Source organism: Hirundo rustica, chromosome 3 (assembly GCF_015227805.2).
Source record: "Hirundo rustica isolate bHirRus1 chromosome 3, bHirRus1.pri.v3, whole genome shotgun sequence".
In the NCBI taxonomy this organism is placed as follows: Eukaryota; Metazoa; Chordata; class Aves; order Passeriformes; family Hirundinidae; genus Hirundo; species Hirundo rustica.
Genome location: NC_053452.1, coordinates 40706954 through 40728465, shown reverse-complemented (window position 1 = coordinate 40728465; position 21512 = coordinate 40706954). Strand labels below are relative to the sequence as shown.

At 40.1% G+C, this 21512-nt stretch overlaps 1 protein-coding gene across 3 annotated transcripts in view; it reads left to right on the top strand.

Moving 5' to 3' along the window:
• RPS6KA2 (ribosomal protein S6 kinase A2) overlaps positions 1–21512 on the top strand; it is a 292629-nt gene that overhangs the window by 257007 nt on the left and 14110 nt on the right. For all 3 annotated transcript variants that reach the window (XM_040059468.2, XM_040059466.2, XM_040059467.2), the window contains 4 exons: positions 2916–3046; positions 4683–4808; positions 19050–19139; positions 20598–20756. In XM_040059468.2, the coding sequence (XP_039915402.1) occupies positions 2916–3046; positions 4683–4808; positions 19050–19139; positions 20598–20756 (506 nt within the window). The remainder of the gene's footprint in view (positions 1–2915; positions 3047–4682; positions 4809–19049; positions 19140–20597; positions 20757–21512) is intronic.

Genomic DNA, 21512 nt, shown 5'->3' with positions numbered 1-21512 from the left:
GGGTCAAACAAACTGGGGAGAGTATCACAAATGTGTTTAATACAGGCTCACATTGCCTGTATTCCATTCACAATGGAATAGAGCAATAATGTTTTTTATTTTGTGGATTTTATATCAGGACACAGACCCTAAACAAACTAACCCTGTTTCTGAGAACATCCTCAGATAGAAAGCACTGTCTTAATTCCTGCTTCATGATCGTGCAGTTGTGTTTTAATGAAGCTTTAAGTCACAAACAAGGAGCGGATAGTTATTTTACACTGTCTTCATAAATGAGTTCTCCTGTCTTAAAGCAGGTTTATGTCAAAGTTTTGGATCCAGTAAATCTTGTCAGTCCAGTGATTTGCTGTACCTCAGAAACTTCCTTTACCCTGGAGGCTGAAACAGCATTCTGTGGATTCTTAACTCCAGATCTGTGTGCCAAAGATGTGGTTTCTCACACTGACAGATCATTTATGTGTGTATAGTTTCACATCACTTTTTTTCAGAGATTTGTCCAAGTTGGAGTTGCTTTTTCTGGGCATTTGCCTCCTAAATTCACCACTGTGGACCCACATCTCATATGTGTGGCTCAGCTCTTTACAGGGAGCTGGAGGCTGAAGCAATCTAGATTTGAAATGGTGATTTGAACAAGGAGAAAACCAAGATCATTCCTGTGACTCAACTTAGATTTCAGTCCACAAATGTTTGTACTGTTGTAATTGATGGGACAGCAGGCTGTAAGCAGCAGGGATATTTAGGCTAATTTTACTTCTGAGAAAAATGTATTTAAAATTTCACCTAAAGTATATAAATATCCTCCTTTGCAAATAAGATGTTTGCCAACCCCAGTGAAACATAGTAAAGGAAATTGCTTAAGAGTTATGAAGCCTTTGAAAACCCTAAACTTAGATGCTTTAGTGGAACAAAGCATTATTACTTTTTCACAAGAAGAAAAATAACCATTATACATGATTGGTGCTTCTAAGTAGATCAAATTCATATCTGTGAAATGATTCTGATTTATAAGGCCTAGAAAAATGATTCAGGTTTTGGAGCTATCGATTAATTAACATGATTTATGCATAATTTTGCACTTAGAAAAAATGTTTTAATGGGCCAAGCAGTTGTTGGTGATGAATATTTAATAGCGGACACCAAATCATCAATAGTTCTTCTGCAGTATTTTCTGAAGTGATTGGCAGTGAATTATGAAGGAACAGTTATTTTTAAACAGAGCTGACCTGCCACTTTAGTTTTAGATCTGGATCACAGCTTGTCTGAGGTTCAGAAGTGTTCAGATGAGAATTATTGTCATTCCATTTTTTCTAAGCAAGAATTTTTTCCTCTTAATTAATCCCTCGTGTAAAAATCACTGTTACAGATATGCCATGGTAGGAAGTATCCAGTGATGCAAGAAGTCTGGTGTGATTCATCCGCATGTTTGCAAGGAGAGTGCCCATCAAAAACACTGAGATAAACAAAAAAACCTTTTACCAAAAGACGATCTTCTCCATCTGAACTCTGCTTGCTGTGCAATAAGAACACACTGACTCCTGACTCCTGTCAAAGCTGAGGCAGCTTTGTGATCAGAAAACAGAATTAGTGGTTATGATTATTCCCAAGCAGATATGGTTTTATCAAATTCTGACTTCAGTTCCTCTATTCATTTCACCAGTAGATTTATACAAGGAGTGTACATGCTAAGAAGTACACATTCTCACTTATTTTCAGGGCCTCAAGCAGGTGAGTCAGATATAAAGCTCAGTGGGGTGTATTTTCTTTAGATAACTGGGTATTTGCACACTTTACTACAAGGAAGTAGCTTTCTAAAGAAAGTTCAGCACTGTAACTTTGTGAGTAAATCACATGGTGCATTGGAGGAAATGTGAAAGGAAAAGGAGGGGGGAAAAAAAAAAAAGCCCACAAGCCCCCCAAAAAACAAATAAAAGGTTAGCAAATTTTAGTAATACAGATTTTATAATACTCAGCCAGCTGCCAAGGAACGGTTTACAAAGTGATTCTTCTTGCTGAGAAAAATACCTGGGATAAAACATATGCTGGGGAGAAAGATCTCTTTAAAGCTTTTCAGAATTTTAAGTAAAGCAGAGCTCTGCTTGCTTTGTCATGCTGCTTCTCTCAGTGAGCAGTGGTGCAGGTACAAAGAATTTCTCTCTGCTTATTTCATTCTAAAGATAGAATAATTCAGGATTTTTTTGAACTTTAGCCATTCCTTCCCTCCTTTTGCCATGCCAGTGGAAGGAATGGGGAGGAAATCTCCATGAAAGTTACTTAAAACAATCCTAGTAGTTTTCTTCACCTGAGGGCAAGTCAGCCACTGTCTTCCCTGGAGTAGGTCCCAGCTCCTAAAGCTGCTTCAGAAGATTCCTGTAAGACCACAAACCACCACTACTGGAGTATTGTGCTTTTACATTGGTTTCATGCATTCTCTGTGTCCTCCTGACCTCCATTCTCTTTATTCTCGGTCTTTGTAGCCAAGCTGTGCTGCAAAGGAGAGATACAGCAGCCTGTAGCTTTGTTCCACTGCCTGGAGAACCTCTGCCAAGCCCTGCAGGATGCCCTCCCTGAGTCTCCTGTCTCTCACCGAGCCTCTCTGCCCTGTGCCTTCCCTCTCTCTGTGCACTCTTGGCACAGGCAGTACTTTGCCTAAGAATGAACATGCCCTGTGAAAAAAAATCCCTGTATCCAAGAGGATATTGCAAACAGTACCCCTGCATTGTTCAAATCCAAAAGAGAAAAGGAATGGAGAAGGCACACCAAAGCCTCAGTATGGAGATGAATTATATTCCCATGTGCCTGCCAGTTTATCAGATCCGCTATTGACTGGCGGGGGTGACTTTGTCTTTTGTGGTGCTGTGCTACTCCTTTCTCTTCTTTTGTGCACTCATGAGGCCATTTTCTTCCCTCTCCTGCAGATTCCCCAGGTGTTCCTCCAAGTGCCAATGCTCATCATCTTTTCAGAGGGTTCAGCTTTGTTGCCTCCAACTTGGTGCAGGAGCCTGCACAGCAAGATGTGCACAAAATCACTGTTCACCCAATTGTGCAGGTACTGATGCTGGTTACATTTCACATCTGATGTGCACATACGAGTGTGTGTGTTCAAGCTGCCTAATGTTCTTACTGGTATTTCACAGCTACCTAGTGTAGGAAGGAGGTGTTTTACATGCAGCATGTAGGTGCTGGAGAAAGAGAATTTTTTGGCAAAGGCTTTTACATATAAAACACTCCTCACCAGCTTTGCGAAGGAAATAGGAACCGCACTTCGTCACAAGTGAGGTGAAAAGTACTTCTCAATACCTGAAACAGGATTCCAGTTGTGCAGGCAGGGCAGGTAATGAAATACTGTTTTTTCACTGAATGCATTTCATTCTCAACAGTTTTGACTTGGATTATATGATCCAGTCTGTGCTGGCAAAGGGGGTTGATGAACTTTGATGAACTACTGCTATAGGCTCCCAGAAACACAGAGCCCATGCTCCTGGGTGTAAGAGGCCATCATACTCCTGTTGTTATTGCACAAGAACCTGGGTGTACTCACCTAAACCAGGGTGCTTGATGGGGGAACAGGCCAGACACTTGGTTCTTTGCTGCCATTCCCCTAAAAAAAATCTGTCCAGTTGTACTTTAAAGTAGAAATAAATTGCTACAAAAGGTTCAGTACATCAGAGAAATGAACAGGGAGAAAGAACTGGGCTGCTTAAAGATGCAGCCAGTTTTCTCACTAGGAAAAAGCTCCCTTTCCTACCCACAGCCACAGGTATATGTGCCTCAGGGGAAGAGACCCTGCCTGTGTTTTTTGTAGGTTTTCATCTGTATTTTAGTTATTTATAGTGGAATATGTCATGCTCTTAAAGATGCTCTTATGCCACAGTAAGATGTAAGTTAAATGTTACCCAAGCAATTACATGGCAGAAATGTTATACATATTCCTGTGATTTACTTTGTAAAAATATATTGAATATTGACATGTGCATATTTTAAAATTTAGCAGGTTCTGTGTGGACTTAGCTAGCAAGGCTACATTTTTAGACAAAGGATTCTGGAGGATTCTTAGAGGTGCTAGTCATTTCTTGAGTCCTGGGATGGAATTTGCAGCAAAGCCTCAAATGTGGGGTCACCACTGAATCAGTCTACGTGCCCAGACATTTTTCAAAGAGCATATGAATGAATGGCTTAAAATATTAACATCTCTCTCACAAAGAAACTGCAGATAAACACCTTCTAGACAAGACCTCCAGTGATCTGGAGGCATTCCCATATATGGGGTATCTCTCTTGAACGCTGTGAAGCTATTAGTATTTTATATGTTTTCTGCCCATTAGAAATCATTTTATATTGTCAAGATATGTGGATGTGTCAGGAGATTTGGGCCCACAGTTTCCTGTGAATTTCTAATATGTGGTGATTTTCCGCATTCCAAAAGTAGTTTAGAAAATCACAGTGGTTTTTCCACTACTTCTACTTGGGCAATTCCATCTAACAGACTGGAAAAAGGTAGGAAGGGAAAAGACACATTTACTTGCTTAAGTAAAGAGCTTCAGAATTTAACTGGATTAGAAAAGCTGCTAAGGACAAGAGAGCTGTGTGAAGGAGAGATCAAGCACCTCCTTCAAGAGGAGGCTGGTCCCTGCTTTTACATACCCATGTTCTGATTGCCTTGTTTCTTTTGTCTTTCCCTGTAGCAGTTACATGGGAACAACATACATTTTACTGATGGATATGAGATCAAGGAGGACATAGGAATTGGCTCCTATTCAGTGTGCAAGAGATGCGTTCATAAAGCTACAGAAACGGAGTTTGCAGTGAAGGTAAGAAAGCCTCTGGAAAATGCCCGAAACATGGCTGAGACTGCTCTGCCAGCCTGGGCAGCAGTGGGGTCACTGGATTTTTTTGTTGGCTTATTTCTTGCTGCTGGGTATTGCTTGGGATTTTTTCTGTTTTGTAAGATAAGTCTTTCATATTTTTTCACACTTCAGTCCCACCACGTAGAATTCCTCAGTGGAAAAAACCTTTGCTGTCTTGCATGGAAATCCTTTTAATTATTTCAGCCATGCTCCTTGCAATCTGAATAACATTTTTAACATATCATGCACTGAATCATTATAATTTTAAAAAATTACGTATGAAATTATTGCAAAGTTGAAACATGATTTATTCTTCTTTCTGAAGTTGTTTAGATCTGACTTTCTTGTAATTAGACGTTTCAGTGAAAACCATGATCACATAGAGAAACTCAGATTTCCCTTTTTCTTCTTCGCATTGAAAACTGAATTATCAAAATGAGCAAAAGCCAGTTGTCAGCAGAGATTTAAAATATTGATTTAATTAAAGGCATTAAAGACAAGTCAGTGAACATCAGACTTGGTGAAGCAATGGTGCATAAAACAGTCACCTCAGCCACAGAGGCCAGGGGGTTGCTAAGATGAGGCAAGAACTGCTTTGGAATGCCATGCTCAGAGAACTGTCATCATCTCCATTCTGTGCTGTTGAATAAAAGCATGCAGCTATTTCAGGGGGCAGTACAGAGCAGTGGCAAGTGGTTGTGAGATAACAGCTCAGAGGGAGAGTTTCAAACATGCCCTTTTCTTTAAGGAAAAGTTTAGCAATGAAAACAATCATATGTTAGAAAAGTATGTTGTGATTTTGTTCTTGTACCAAAAATGGACAAGATTAGATTATAAAACAGAACTTGAAAAGACAGGGGAAATTAAGTCAGATCCTTTCACTCTGTAGCGTCTCATGGGAACAGATTGCAGTACATAGAGAAGTGTATTTACCAAACTGAGGTAAGTGAGGGGGTCTAGGCAACTGACACTCTACTATTGCTGTTTTAAAATTTGGGAAGAGAGATGTAAATTTTGCTAATAAACGAGATTGGCTTTGCTATTAAATGAGATGATGAAAACTAAGGAAGTGGTCCAAGCTGCAGTTCAAGAGATAAATGACCTCCAGATAGTCAATAGAATAATATAAACATTTTTTGCAGTCTTATTTTCCACTAGTAGACTGACGGCAATGCAGTATCTGTGAAAACCCATGAAACTTTTCATGTTTCCTCATGATGACCACAAAAATCTGGAAACCACTATTAACCTACAATCTGTTGATATCACTTTTCAAACAATGGTTGATTTTCCTAAGCTACGCCATAATTAGGAGCATGGACTTACCAGCAAAACTGTGGGCTTGCATAGGAATGTGCTACTATTTTAATTTCTAATGAATGAAAAAAATCAGAGCTTTTCAGTGCCCAGGTCATTTGTCATCAGATGGCATTATGTTGTAGTAGGTGTGGGTTCTGTATAATTTAAATACATCCATGGTGATCAAAATGAATACCAAATGTGAGTAATAACTTCAGTATTTCATTTATATCAAGTACAGTGGACAGATTTATTGGTGTAATACAGCCACTGTGAAACCAAAACAGAAAAACCTCATCCCTTGAAGATGTCTGAGTGCCTGAATCGGACAGGGTCCAGCATGCTCAGCAGGCTGGGTGTTTGGCGTACCTCAGAGGATCCGGAACAAAGCCAAGGCATGGAGACACTCAAAGCTCCAGAAGAGTTCAGCACTGTGATTTCTAGGTTTATGCTCCTTCTCATTATTTTAATATTTCCTCTTTTTACTCCTTCTTCCTCCACTTCTTACAACTCTTTTCTTGTCATGTAAATATGTCTTGGTTTTGACTGCCAGTGTAGGCAACATGTGCAGCATCTCCGTTTCTGACACAGTGTGTCAAAAGTGTAGCACAGATTTGAGGCTGGAGACGGTTGGTGGGTTTCTGTTTGTTCTGTCTTTCCAGCACATTTAGTGCTGTCTCTTTGGTTATTACTCCCAATATATCAATTCTGCTTTTCTTTCAATTTTATTGTAATTTCATAATAAGATTATATCATTTTGTTGTCAGAGTAGCTCACTTTTCAAAAAAAATTTCACAATGCCACCCATTTCAAGTAATTAGATAGCGCAGGAGTTGCAACTGATATTATCATAATTATATATCAGTCCCTTTCGACATGCATCCTTTAACTCTCTTTACAAAAAAATCACTGTAATTAGGCTCTTTTCATTTCTGTTAGTAATTATAATTTTCTCGGTGTTCTCTAGTACATAGCATTCACAGGAAAAAGTGTTCTGCAGTAATAGTTTGTGTGGTAGGCAGCAGCCCCATTTGCCTTGCACCACCTCATTAAAAGCTCCCTCTTTCAGAGCAACTGCCAACACATCAGAGAACATCATCCTGTCTCCCTCAGGGGAGGCTGGTGATAGGGAAGGAGTTATGGAAATTACGTGGTGGCATCACTGTGGGAAGACACACACCCTGTCACTGTGGAAGTAAATAACCCTGCCACGGAGCCTGCCACTCACCTTGTTTACTCTTGTTGTGTGGTGTCTTACTGAGGCAGGAAATTACCTAGCCAGAGTAACTTGAGTCAGAGCTACAGCCAGAAAAGCAAAACCTTTCCTAGCCCAGAAGCAGAATATATTTATTAAAATGCAAAACACTTCATCCCTTTTCCTTTTGCTGGCCATCTGCTACTAATTGGGGGGCATCTTGTCGAGGTAATTAGATGTCTAGCCCTGCAAAGAAGTTCTCTGGTGGTGTAAAAGCATTTGAACAGATCTGGAATTTCACACTTTTCAGAGCTCATTGAGATTAGGCACGTTGCTCACTGAGGAGCTTTTGGAATTTCCCCCAGACACGTCTCTGCACCTGTAGGCAGCTGTACTTTCTCTGTAAATCCAATCATAGGGCCTGCTGAAGGATAGAATTTTCTTGCGACCTATTCCCTCTTCTTCCGTGTCATCTGTAAAAATGAAATGCTAATAATAAACTCCAAAGCTATTTTAGACATGCCCTCGGGCTCCTAAGCGTAATATTTCAGAATTCAGACACATCTCCACTTCTGAGAGCATTTCACTACTCTGCAAGAGAAAACCCTGTAGACAGTCAGATTTCCTGCAAATTGAGTCTACACTGAAACTTGTAACCACCTATCTAGGTCAGTGCAGGTAGATGTTGGTTTAGCACGTCCCTGTGTCATATTCTACTTGCACGTATGTACTCGGAGGAGCTTTTAAAATTTTACTCTTCACTTTCTTTCCATCTCATTCCCAAGGGAAAAAAAGTAAAAAGCTCTGAAATACAAGTAAGAATTTGTTCATTCTTCTGAATCACAGAATATTCTGAGGTGGATGCTTCATAATACTCTGGTAGAAAGAAGAGAGATGGGGAAAAAAGAGTGTTTCTCCTCTGATGGCCCTCTACTGTGTTTCAGATTCTTCTGCTATAACATTCATCATCTTGACTACAGCAAGCCTAATGATTTCTAATAGCAAAGAGAACTGGCATTGTCAATAATAGTTAGAAACTTCACATGGGTATAAATGTAATGGTGAGGTCAGAAGCAAAGGAGAATCAGATCAAAGTATTTAGCCACATCGATATCTACAGAAAATAAGTTAATTGAGTAAAAGAATGATACTAGAAGAGATGGTAGGGGTTTCTGTGGGTGGAAGAAAGTTTGCAATGGAAGCCTAAACAGATTAAGCAGAATCAGATTGGTGAATCAGATTTTTCAAAACCTTCCAGAGATGCGCTGCAATTAGCATATTCCAAACGTTTTTCTTTTCTTAAAACTATTGCACAGCTTTCAAGCTTGGAGTGCTAGTGATGCTTTCAAGCTGGGTTTTTGGATGTGCCTCTTACTGATGCCAGATTAAGTAAGTTAGAAAAGGACTTTATTTCATCTCCCTGTTTCTAAAGGTTTATCTATTCAGATTGACTCCTGACCCCCAGGAGAGATTACTGGTGGATAATAGCCAAGTAGAAATTTCTGCTGTGGGCCAGTTCTACCCCAGTACTGCCCCCAGTATTGCAAAGGTAGGTGGTTTGATGCCAGATTCAATACCTTGATGTCAACTGCCTTTTTCTCTAGGTCAAAAGAATATCCAGCTGGTTAAGTCTTGTGGGTTTTTACTCCCTGCATTCTGTTAGAGGCAAGGCAAAAAAATAGGTTGTATATCCTAAACACAGGATATACATTTTTCCCTCCTTTGAAGAAGAAAAATACGGTAGAGATAGTCCCAGCTGACAAGTCCAATTTTGCAGCTGCCAATATTACAGTGGAATTTGGATATTGAAACACATGCGAATATCATGACTTTTTCCTCTCTCTATAATGTACTAGCCAACTGTTTGACTCCAGATGTTTCACAGTCATGAGCAAAGCCAAAGTTTGCAGTCTGTCTCTGCCACTGGGATACAAGTTAGTTTGTGCTAGAGTCCGAGTGAATCCTACAGCTCATGTATAACTCTGGCAACTGTAAAGCACTGAAAGCTTTGCACATCTATCTAGCTTGTTTTGGTGTGTGCAGACTGGAGAGAAGGTGCATTTTAATTATCTACGAAAATTTGATACCAGCAGAGAAGTGATGTCAGCACGCTACCAATAAATAGGAATCAGTAATTCCATGAGAGCTAGTGTTAGCAGGCCTGTGTAATCAAAATGGTTGTTCATGTCTATTTATTTGCTAATAACAGTGAGTCACATAGCCACCAAAACCCATTTAAATTCCAGAGATTTTTCATAACTTCCTTAATTTTATCTTCCTCTTCCATTGATGTTCATGGTCTTAGTTTGGTTGTTTCTAGGTGGTTGGTGTAAGGAGATAAAATTGCACACTAATCTGAAGGCAGGAGGTTACACAGTAGTATTTAGTGCCTCTACATTTTCTCCTTAGCTTGTTCTAGGGTTAGGTCAGGAGTTTAGTGCTGAATGCTGTAAAGAAAATAGGAATCTTACTTAGTGAAATAGAAACAAACAAACAAAAAAAAAAGAAGAAAAAGAAAAAATCAGTCCAAACATCATTAAATCTCCTTGAAACCTAAGGTGTCTGTAGATCTAGAGAGATTTGCTTAGAATTGTCTCTCCTTAACCGTAGAAAATCACTGAAGTGAAACAGACAGTGGAAATTTCAGAGAAGGCTTTGTATCTATTTTTGTCTGTTTGGGAGGTACTTAGTGTCTGGTGGAAAATGGATAAATATATCAGTATTTAAATAGGAAGGTCAATGGAAAGTTTGCTAGATGACCTCAGATCTCTTGGCCCTGAGTCTGCCAGCTTGTGAAACCAGCAGGCACTCGTCCACTGCTTGTCCAACCTTTCCCCCCCTCTGCCTGCACCAGAACACGGTACAGAGGTCAGGCCCCAGCGTATGTGCACGAATCTCCAGGTCAGAGCCACTAGTAATGCATCCCTTTTAAACTTAGCAGAAGTTACCTGCTGCTGAAGCAGAGCACTATCAGGACTCTGCCAGAGAGAGGATAGGCTGAATGGGCATGGATCAGGTGCTGAGGTCCTGCCTCAGTTCTTGTTCAGTCCCCAGTAATGCAACCCCCCTTGACTTTGCTGGGTGGCTGTCACAGTCAGGTCTGAATGGGTAAGAGGAGGCCGCTATCACATCTCACACTTGGGGGAAAAATGGCACTAGGAATAATACAATGTCATGTAAAAGGACATTATAAAACCTGTTAGCCAAGTGAAGGGAAATAAGAGCGCTAGCTGTGCTTCCAGAAGCCTCTAACTGTCCTTGCTCTTCCCCAAGACGACTTATCAAATTATCTGTGAAGAGCGTATCTTTTGCTTCTGCAAGATCATGCTAATGAAACTGAAAGATCCTTTCCAATATTCTATTGAGAAAGTGTCTCTGACTGCCGTCTCGCCAAAATTTTTCTTTCCTATTTGCTTTCCTTCCCTGAATATGTAATGCAGCCATTCAGTGTTCTCAAATAATTCATAGGATGGAAATACAAATATTTGAATATTTGAATACCAGCAACACACAAGCATTTCATAAACATGTTACTAGTGTAGTGACAGTTTTATTAATAAAATTCATATGCAGACGTATAAATTTCTATCTTACTAATGTGCTTGCATATAAATGACTTTTTCTTGTAGTACCTGAGTAGGGATACTAAACCCTGTGAGATCACGTGTTCTTTTGATATCCATGGTTTAAGATAGAATATAAGTAAATTAGAGAAAATCTATAGCAGAAAATATGCAAAGAATTACAAGGCAAGCTCCAACAAGAGAGCGACAAATATGTGCGATGTAAGACAGACAAGAGCTCAGTGGGATGCAATCAAAATCTATAAATATCTCTAAGGTGATATAAATGATGGATGACAACCATTTGGCTGCTAAAGACAGCAAGGGAAGACAGAATGTCTTGAAGCTAAAAAAGGGAGTTTCAGAGGGAAAAAAAAAGTCTTGATTGTGAGAGCAGTTGGTAAAGCAAACTCTTCAAGGAAATGACCGAGATGTCTTCCCCTTCACATGCCAAGCTGTTGGGTTTTTCGTATTAGTAGAAATGTAGCCTTACAAAATGCAGGGTCAGAGGTACAAGACCCCTTCTTACCTTGACAAACTACAGAGAACACTTACTAGGTTTTCCCATGAAATTTGCTATATAAAGCTGGGCATCAGGAAATAGCGTGGCCCAGACACTCAGGTAAAAGATGGTTCTGAGTGTCTGAAGCATACTCAAGCTTTTTGGCAGTGAGGTACCAAATTTGGTAGCCTGTAGGGTGCCATTTAGGAGATACAAATTTTAGAGCAGATTTAAGCACAAATCTTCATCTTTCTTTGAATTGGCATAGGGAGGACTGTTTTCTAGAGTGCTCTGCAATGAAACCAGCATTAATAGCCCTAATAAGGGCTAGTTACCATACTAAGAGTGACTGCAAACAGCAAGGAGGGTGTCCTCTAGATGTGATGGAAAGAGAAAATGATTTACAGTAAAATGGATGAAGCAGCAAAGGGTGATAGATTATTGTTGTCAATGAGGATCTTATGTCTGATCTGTGAGAGTTTTTTTGAAGGCTTTCTTTGTTTTCGCATTTTGAAAACTTAATCAAAGGGCCTGACTTCTACCCTGGACCAGGGTCATTCTCACCAAAATGGGAGGCAACATAGCATATTTTATATGGTGTCCTCATTTTTCAAGATTTAGATTTTCTAGAATACCTGCAAAACTTCAGCGGGTCTCATTTTTCAGTTGCTTTGCGTGTGTTCAGATAGGAGTTGTACTCAATGATCCTGACGGGCTCCTTCCAACACAGCAGGTTCTGTGCTTTCTGCCAGATAGTCTCCCCATAGAAACAAGTCAGTTCTCCAAGGAGACACTGCTTGAATAGGCAGAGCCTTGCAGGTACAGCTTCAGAAAGGCTAGGCCAGTACAGAGTGCTGGGCTCTGCTGGAAGGACGTGGGAGAAGGCAGGGCGGAGATGCAGGAGTGGCGTGAGCATTTCTACAAGTAGCCAGCTTGTTTCTAGCAGCAAGAGCCATTGCTGACCTCTGGGGTAAATGGAGTCAAAGCATTGCTTAAATTCTTAACAAAATAATCAGAGAGGGCAGGTAGAAATAGAGAAATGTGTGCAGGCCACCTCTTAATCTCAGCTTCGAAGCAAATCTTAAATGTGTAGTGGTTGTACATCTCTGGTTTAAGGATTCCTGCAGCCTCCTTCCCATTTCGTCACAAAACTCTGGGAGTCTCTTTCCTTGGCATGGCTGAACCTCTGAAGAATGTGAGAATATGGTATTTCTCTCTGCTAACTAGATCTTTTCTGAGACCTACGATCAGGCAGCAGCTTTTCTACAGCTTAATAATATCATGTTTCTCTTCGCTAGCTTGCTTGCCAAATACCTAAAGTATTTTGGACAGGATTTGGTCCTTTGTGTCTCTGTTTCTCTTTTGGGGCCATTCAAATTATGTTTCTTGTATTTGTCTTCCATACTGATGTAATAATTTTTCCCCATTATAAGTTCTGAATATGATACACTGGTTTCTGTTCCTTCTTGTAGAAGGCGAGAGCAGCACTGCAGTATTTTACGGACTGAAAACTCACCAGTCTGATCCAAAGATGTGTGCTGAGCAGAGCAGACTGAAACACAGTGCAGAGCCTTTCCCACCAAACTATTCTGCTTCCAAAAGTGAAGATTTCTCCCTAAAATGAGTTCTTCTGTTTCACGGGTGCTGTAGAAATAAATTTGTTAATCTTTCTGCTCTGCTTAGAAAATATGTGCTGCCGTATAAGTGCTAATTAACAAGAGCAGTTAATTAACAGTTCCAGATGACAGCTTAGGAGTGCTAAGTCAGCAAACAGTGTCAGCGAGTGGGCATGCTCTGTGTGCAGAAATGTTTAATGTCTCACCTGCACAGCGTGATCAGATGGGCAGTCCTTATTTCAGAAAAGTATTGCTAATTAGGTATGTTTCTTCTAATAGTCATTTTTCACTATTTTCCTGAAAGATTTAAGCATGGATGGAGGGAATGAATTTCTGAAGCTAATCAAAACTAATAGCACAGCAAATAGTCCCTCAGAAACTATTAGGCTTGGAAAAGTTCTCTTTGGAGACCTTTTAAATGTAAAATTATACCATGTTCTTTTAAATAATATTAGCCTTTCTGCAGTGATTTTCATCCAACTTGAGTTTTTTTGACATCAGAAAAGGAACCAAATTAAAACAGATGCTTGGCATGAATAGAGCTTATTTTTAGAAGGAAATATTACTGAAATGGAAACCTGTAAAATTTCCAGCAGCACAGAACTGCAGAACTCTCTCTTTCTGTGACACTTTCATTGGAATTAGTATTGTAGATGAAACTGTCAGGTTAAAATCTCTGTGTGCTGTCATACCTCCTTTTTTTAGAAGAGAAGCAAATCTCACCTATAGTCAGTTCCACTAGTAGTGCCCTGAATTTTCAAATACATCACAATGTAGATATAATGTGCAAAGGGACACAAAATTAATTCTCCTTTTGCTCATCCCTCCCTTCCCAGAAAAGGAAAGCATTTTTACAGAGACTATCACATCACACTGTGTAATAAATCTGTTCTTAAAGGAGATTAACCCATGCTTACTCTCCAAAGATACTACAGAAAAAACTGTATATAACAGAAAATAAAGCAGCTTTAAAAAGCATTTAAAACTCTCTTCCTCCTCCCTGCTTTTTTCACAAAGCCATCCAAAGTTCCCTTGTGCTGGTCAAAAGGAGCTTTACATCATCCCACTGCCTAAATACACTGGCAGCCTCACGTGTGGCTGTACAAGGTATGGCAACGCTTAGGTGTCTGCCCTACCTTCTGCTGGACTTCGTGTTGCTGCAGCTGGAGCAGCAGATTGGGGCTGTACCAGTCACTCAGCTGCCCCAGTTCACACTCAGGTATCTCAGCTTCAGCTGCCAGGAAAGGTCTCTTGGGGCACTTGAAGACAAGGCAGAGGCTGATCCCATTTGGGACTGGGGGCAACGAGCTATGCCTTATGCCTCTGCAGTATGACCCACCAAAACTCCTAATTCAAAGCTCCTCAACCATCTTTTTATCTCTTTTTATCTGTTCCCGTGCTGCAGGGTGTACCTTCAATGCTTCCCCACGTTTGTGGGTTTTGTTGTGGAATAAATCTATAAAATAAAATGGAGAAGCATGCTGCAGTCCATGGTCATAGCATACACCACGTGGTGTTAAGGGTTAAACTGCTGTGACAGTGTTAGGTGCATTCAGCTTTCCCGAGAAGGGAGGCTACCATCACCCATTTCAGCTGACATGATCAGACAGCTTTTGAGCCCTGTCACTCTTAAAGAGAAAAATCAAGTCAGAGCCAAGCAAATGGTTTAATACAGTCTTGTCTGGTCATTAAAGATGCACAAGGTCCATTCTCCCCAGCACAGAAAGACCCAACAGAGCAGTTTTCTTACTGCTAGCTTGAGCATAGCCTGGCCAGAGCCCCATCCTTTCTCCCCAGGCTCATGCATCACTGCTCTTCACATCAGTGCATCTCATGTTTCTTTTCTGTCCTTTTTCTCACTCTTGCTTCTCTCTCACCTTCTCTTTCAGGCAGTTCAATTTCCAGAGAGCAAAGGCAGTTAAACTGTCTCCTCCCACCTCTTGCCTTTTTCCAATCTCACAACTGTAGTGATGGAGAATTCTGTGTGAGAAGCACAGCCGTTCTCCATTCTTCTCATGCACAGTCATTCCGCTTAATTCCAGTGTTGGAAAAGGCAATTTGTATTAGCAGAGCTGGTTCACTGGAAGTGGATTAGGGAGTGCTCACACACACCGTTTCTTTGGCAGGGATACAAATGCTGTAAGTCCCAGCTGGTGGGTGGTATCAAACAGCTGAAGGCTCCAACATCTGCTAATGGCATGACTAGGTCCAGAAGAAGAGATTTATCTACAGAGTTGGAAGCATGCAAATACCTTCACAAAAAGGCAACAAGCAAATACATAATACTGTTTATCTAGTTGCTGTGCCAATTTCAGCAAGTCTTTACCCACAGAGAATTTTATTGACACTCTCTTTTATACTCATCAGTCTGCTCTGGCAAGGCTAAACCCATTGAAAACCCATTAGTAAAGGAGAATTAGATTATTTTTTTCTGTGCAGAAGACTTGTAGACGGACTTGTAAAAACTGGACAGATACGTTAATTAGGACTTTGAAAATACTCTGTCCTGCTCCTTTCTTCCTTAACAGAGAAAGTGTTCACTATTCTCCTTTAAAGGAGCTTGACTAAGTGTAAAATATCATGAGGTTATTACCCTAAATCCCATTGAGGAAAGAAAATACATCTTTTCCTTTCATTTAGTCAGTTAGTCACACAAAGGACGTGATAGTTAAAGAACAGACAAATCCCCTATCAGAACAAAGGACACTGTTGACTCTGCTGAGCCCATTTTACTCTGAAATTCTTTCATACAGTGTTTGACAGAGACGAGTTTCTGAACAATCCCTGAGTGTCCAATGCAGAGAAAAAAGGTCTATTCGCTTTATGGCTCAGTTTCTTTTCTTCTGAAGGGCAATGGCTGACCCTCGTGCGTCATAGCTCTTCTGGGCCAAGGTACAGTAGAGCTCCTTAGATTTTCATTCAAGTTACTTATACATTATGACAGCTTTTTGAGTTGGTCGTCTTCACCACACATCTAAAGAGAGAAATAGCATCATTACATTTTACTCAAATTCTCAGGACTAGTAGCTGAGATCTTCCCTTAATTCTGTAGTAGAGAGTGTTTGTATGTACATTTTAGTTGAATTCAAATCAGAATGAGTTTCCTAAAGGAAAGACATCATTGCTTGCACAGGAAGAGCTGCAGGAGATTCATGGGCTCTCCCAGAGAGGAACAGAGAGGAGTCTGTATTCATGCAAAATACAGTGTCTCAGAGGAAACACGGAACGGGGTGGCAAATGCTGTTTTTTACCACAGGAAATTCTGGGTGGATTTAACAACACACAAAAAAAACTCTCTGAAAGTGTTGTAAATCACTCCATAGACTGCCCAGGGAAATAGTGAAGTCACCATCCCTAGAGGCATTTAAGAGACACGTAGATAAGGCACGTTGGTTTAGTGATGGACTTGGCAGTGCTGGGTTAGTTGTTGGACTTGATCTCAAAAGATCTTTTCTGACCTAAATGATTCTATGACTTTGTGAAAAGGAAGATCAGGAGAACTGAGCATCACAGTGGAGCTGTGGGCCATATTTAGTGGACTGCTGTGGCCATTGCAACATAGAAATAAAGGAACTGTGCATACTGCAGCCAGTCTGAACTGCAGAGGGATTTGTGCTGAAGTTGCAGCAGATACCTCCTCTGCTGCTTTAGCAGTCATGGGCCAAGTGTAAGTCACAGGCACACTGAAGAGAGGCACTGTCGGGGTGACAATCTCTTGCTCTGGAGGAGAAAAATGGTTCTGGTCTGTCCAATGAGACTGCCCAGGGGCTGAGAGGAATTTTGCCGGCCCCTTCACAGCTCAGACAGTGATTGGTAGCGTGGTTTGGGGCAGCATGTCCATGTAATCAGTGTATCGCAGGTTGCACACACATTAAAACAAACAAAAAAAAAAAGCATATTTAGTGGGACAGGCTTGCAATTTGTATTTATACAGCATATTGTGAATTAGAAGCATTAAATGTCATCTGCTGCTGTTACTACTACATCAGTAGCAGAGTACTTCAGGTTATGTTGTTTTTAGTTTTGTCAATAGCTGAGACTATTTTTGGTTTGGACTTTTTTTTAGGCCATATATATGCATCTATAGTCCTGCATTATTAATAGTTGCTTAAAATTTTCCACAGCTCTGGATACTTCCTTTCACAGGGAACTGCAACAGAAAAGGAATCTGGAATATATAGCTTGCTACAGCAGCATAGTGATAGTGGTACTTCACACTGGTGGTAATAGTTGCCACAGTAGGTTCTGCTGGTTTCTACAAGGCAGGCAGATGCTAACAGGGGCACGTGTGAGTTACTCCAGTAACTTAACAAGAGGTTCATCAGTGTAGCCAAGGAAGTGGGATCTTTTTGTATGTTAGGCTTACTGGTTGAGTGGGACACCTTCAGTCACTGTGGTTGTACTCATGTGGAGTCAGTTGATCAGGGCTTCATTGGCCTCTTGGTAATAACTAAACTGGGAGAACAGCAGCAGAAATTTTTATTTCATTCATCTGTTCTTGAGGTTTTCCTTTATTTATTCAAATGTGAACAACAACCATTTACCTCCATCAGCTGCCTGTTTGTCCCACTTCTATTAATTCAGAATCAAATCACTAGTAAGGCTTCAGAGACATACCTGAGCCCTGGACAACTACTGACCATCACTGTCACTGCACATACATGCCAGTCATGGTGACTGTGAAACCTCTGATCTATATTCAGTTATGCATTGTTATGGCTAATGCATAAGATTCTACTCATGTACTTGAATTTGTATCACCATAATTAAACCCTGAAAAACATATGCATTTTATAAAAAAGCAGGCAGGCATTTATCCTCATTAGGAAAAGAAGTTTTTAAAAAGTTGGATTTTTTTATCCTGCTAATGCCGTCATTTAAAATCTGCGCTCTGTGCCTAGTTCTTGGAGAGAACTAACCACATCTAAGTTTGCCTTGAAATCCAGAGCAATAATGGAAATGATTTTCGGAAAATGCAGCCCATTCCACTTTAGTAAACCTGTTATTCAAAAGCACTGCGGTTGTTTTGTAGCAATAAGAAATAGGGCTGAAATAGTGTACTCCTTATGAGTTTCTAGTAGAACAAGTCTTTCACCATTTCCTGTGCAGTTCCTTTCTGAGATTCCAAAATGCAAAGATTTCCCCTAAGATTACTTTTTGTTCCACATTTATCATTTAAATCTGCGAAGTGAGAGTGCTCTCAGCTAGACAGATAACTAAAGCTCTTTGCCTGACATGCCAAATATATGTACCAGAATCAGTGAGAAGAAATCAGTGCTCTCCTGACAGCTGTCTTTCCATGAAGTGATGCTCTCTAAGCAGCATGTGTCAGGTTTTTCTAAGATCCGCTGCTACAAAACTAAAAACTCTGCATGTCTTACTATATTTTCTAATAAGGCAAAAGATGCTGAATACATGAAAGTGATCTATGAAGCAGATTTCTTTCCAGTTTAGGATGTGCAGAGAGTTTGGTACTTGGCCAAATACAATGTCTGGTCACTCTGTTGTTCACTATAACAGCTTGGCCCAAAGAGCCAAGTGATTACCAATAGTTTCAATTCAAATCTCCCCCAACAGTAAATGTCCATACATTTTCATGTCTGACAAATACATATGACAATTAATTTCTATTAATTTATCAGCATATATACAAGCATATGCCGATATTATGATTCTGTCAAATTTTTTTTATGTCAAAGAGGTCATTTTAAAACAATGATTATTTAAAAATTCTCAGTGTTTGATTTCTAAATGACACTTCTTGTAACTGCCATTATTTATGGGTAAACAGAACTTCAGGCATCAAAAAGAGGGCCTACGCCTCCAGAATCTAAACTAATTATTTCTCCATCTGGCTTTGGCAGACAGTCAGCATGGCTCTCATTTGCACATGGTTTGAGCTGTCCTCTCCTAGAATAATGGTTAATAGAAGAATTTTAAATAGTAATTTGTTTAAACTGTAGGAATTGGTTGGTTTGTGCTTAGTGCTGCTAATTGGTATTTGACTACAGTGTCCTTCATTTATTCCAGATAATTGATAAGAGCAAGAGAGACCCCTCTGAAGAAATTGAGATACTCCTGCGATATGGACAGCATCCAAACATCATCACTCTTAAAGATGTGAGTACTCTTTGAGCACTTCAGCACTAAATGATTTTCACCTTATAGTCAGGCTCATTTACTAGTCCATGTCTGGAAAATTCTTCAGTTGAAGATCTGAGCTAAAACCATACCCATTGAAATTAAGGAGAAAAGCATGACTTAACAGATTACTGGACAGCATTTCAAAACACTGGTCAGGTTATGCATTCTCCAGTTACTGTCTTAACAAACTGTAAATAAAACCAAAGGGACGCATTGCTGGAAAGTGAAAAAATGGGCTTAGGTTTGCAGCACTATTTAAAAGGAGATCTCCCTAGCTGGGTGTTTTGAGGCACTGCTGAATACACACAGTGGTGCTGCCGGACAGGGGGATGATCTTTCTCTAGCAGCAGCCATTCCTGTGCAGCCTGTGGGAAGAGGAGAGCTCACAGAGTCACTAGGATTTCCCATGATAGTGTTTTAGTGCCAGGGGCTATTTGCCTTCTACTCCAGCAGCCTGAAAAGTCATTAAGGTATTTTTCTTCAGCATTTCATATGAAAAATAATCCTTCACTATGCTTAAATGAAGTAATGGCCTTTAGTCAGAGGTGTGTTACTTTAGCTGCCTGAAGTCGCACCTGAGATTGTCCACACCATGTCAGATTCAGAGTTTACAGAACAAAATCCTGCTTTGTGTCAATGGTCAGTACATTAGAGAATGTATGTAAGAATCTCCTAAGCACATGCCCTCAGGAAAGTCTCACCTAATTCCTAAGTGTTAAAGAGTATCTCAAAATGTGTGCAAAATAAGTTTTTATATTCCTTTCCAAAAATATATGCATGACTATAACACTGCCTATTATTGCTGTCCAGATAAAGGATGGTGACATGAAAACGGTTGTCTTCCAATTTAAATGATAAAATGTCTTTTACCAACTGCCATTGACATTGAATACAAATATGTCTTGCAGTGGATATAAACAATATATTCAGCAGAATTGCAAATATAAGCTATATAATATAATTAGATGTAAGTTTTGACCAAGAGTATAATACAGCTCTTTTGCGGATCATGAGTCAAAGGAAAATATTGATATTTGAAATGGCAAATGTTACCCTGTGGAAGTGGAAAGAGATAACACTACTGAGAAGAATGCCTGGGTGAGAGCCAGCAGACATTCGAAGCTGTGTGGAATGGTGCTGTTTTTTAGCAGCTGAGCCTGCTCTTATTGGCATGATAGAAAACCAGAACATTTCTATGTGGACAAATCAGCAAGCTGCTACAGACACCAGAAAAAAAGTGATGATTTAAACAATTTAATAAAGTTTTTTTCTTTGTAGTTGTTGAGTGTAAAAAGCCCATTTCCCACACATTTGCTGGCAACAAATTTTCTTGTTTGCAACTTGACATACAAGCAAGCCAACACTGCGATTGAAGGACCAACCTTTACCAAGTTGTTGGGTCCAAGATACGTATTTGTTGTGTCACTGTTCCAGGTCTATGATGATGGGAAGTTTGTGTACCTGGTAATGGAGCTGATGCGGGGAGGCGAGCTGCTGGACCGCATCCTTCGGCAGAAGTGTTTCTCGGAGCGGGAGGCCAGCGCTGTGCTCTGCACCATCACCAGGACTGTGGACTACCTGCACTCTCAGGGCGTAAGCATTTGCTTTTTTGGCTTAGCTGCATCAACCTTCTTAAAATTCAACTTCTTGAAATAGCAAATAGTTGTCATCTTGCTTCTCCGAAATGTAGATATGTTCCCCCCCATCCCCCCAAAAAACTTACCTCCATGTTTATAGTTAGATTCAGTTTGGGAAATAGGTTCATCAGCTTTTTATCCATTGTCCACTGAACTGAAGCATGTCAGAGTAGTATTTTCTTTCCCACACTACAGCGATTTTCAAGTTCATGTACTTCTTGAGATATTAGTCATTTACTTTTCATCACAATCATTACTGCAGGACCTGAACTTTTAGCAACACTTCAAATAGGGTAGCTGAATCAGCAGATAGGTAGAAAATCAAATGCTCAGGTCTCCAAATCAAGTGGCTGTTTGAGCAGCTGACATGCTGACTTTTAAAGTCTAAGCTCCTTATATACAACAGTTTGAAAATCTCGCCTTTTGTGCACTTCAGGGACAAGCAGTTTGGATAACTAGTCAAATATTTACTGCTTTTCCTGCTTCATGGTTAAAACAAAGTGCATTTTGTGCTTTGCCTTCTCTGCTTTCATGGTAATTTTTCAGTCTTACTATAACAAATAAAGGCTGTTTTCCTGCCACTGAAATTCAGCATGTCTGGTAAAATGCAGTCACATGAAATTGTGTGAATACATTTTGAAATTAGGAAAGAAATTAATCCCTACTTTAAGGCGTGAGCCACTCACATGGACAGTCACAAGAAGATCCTTAC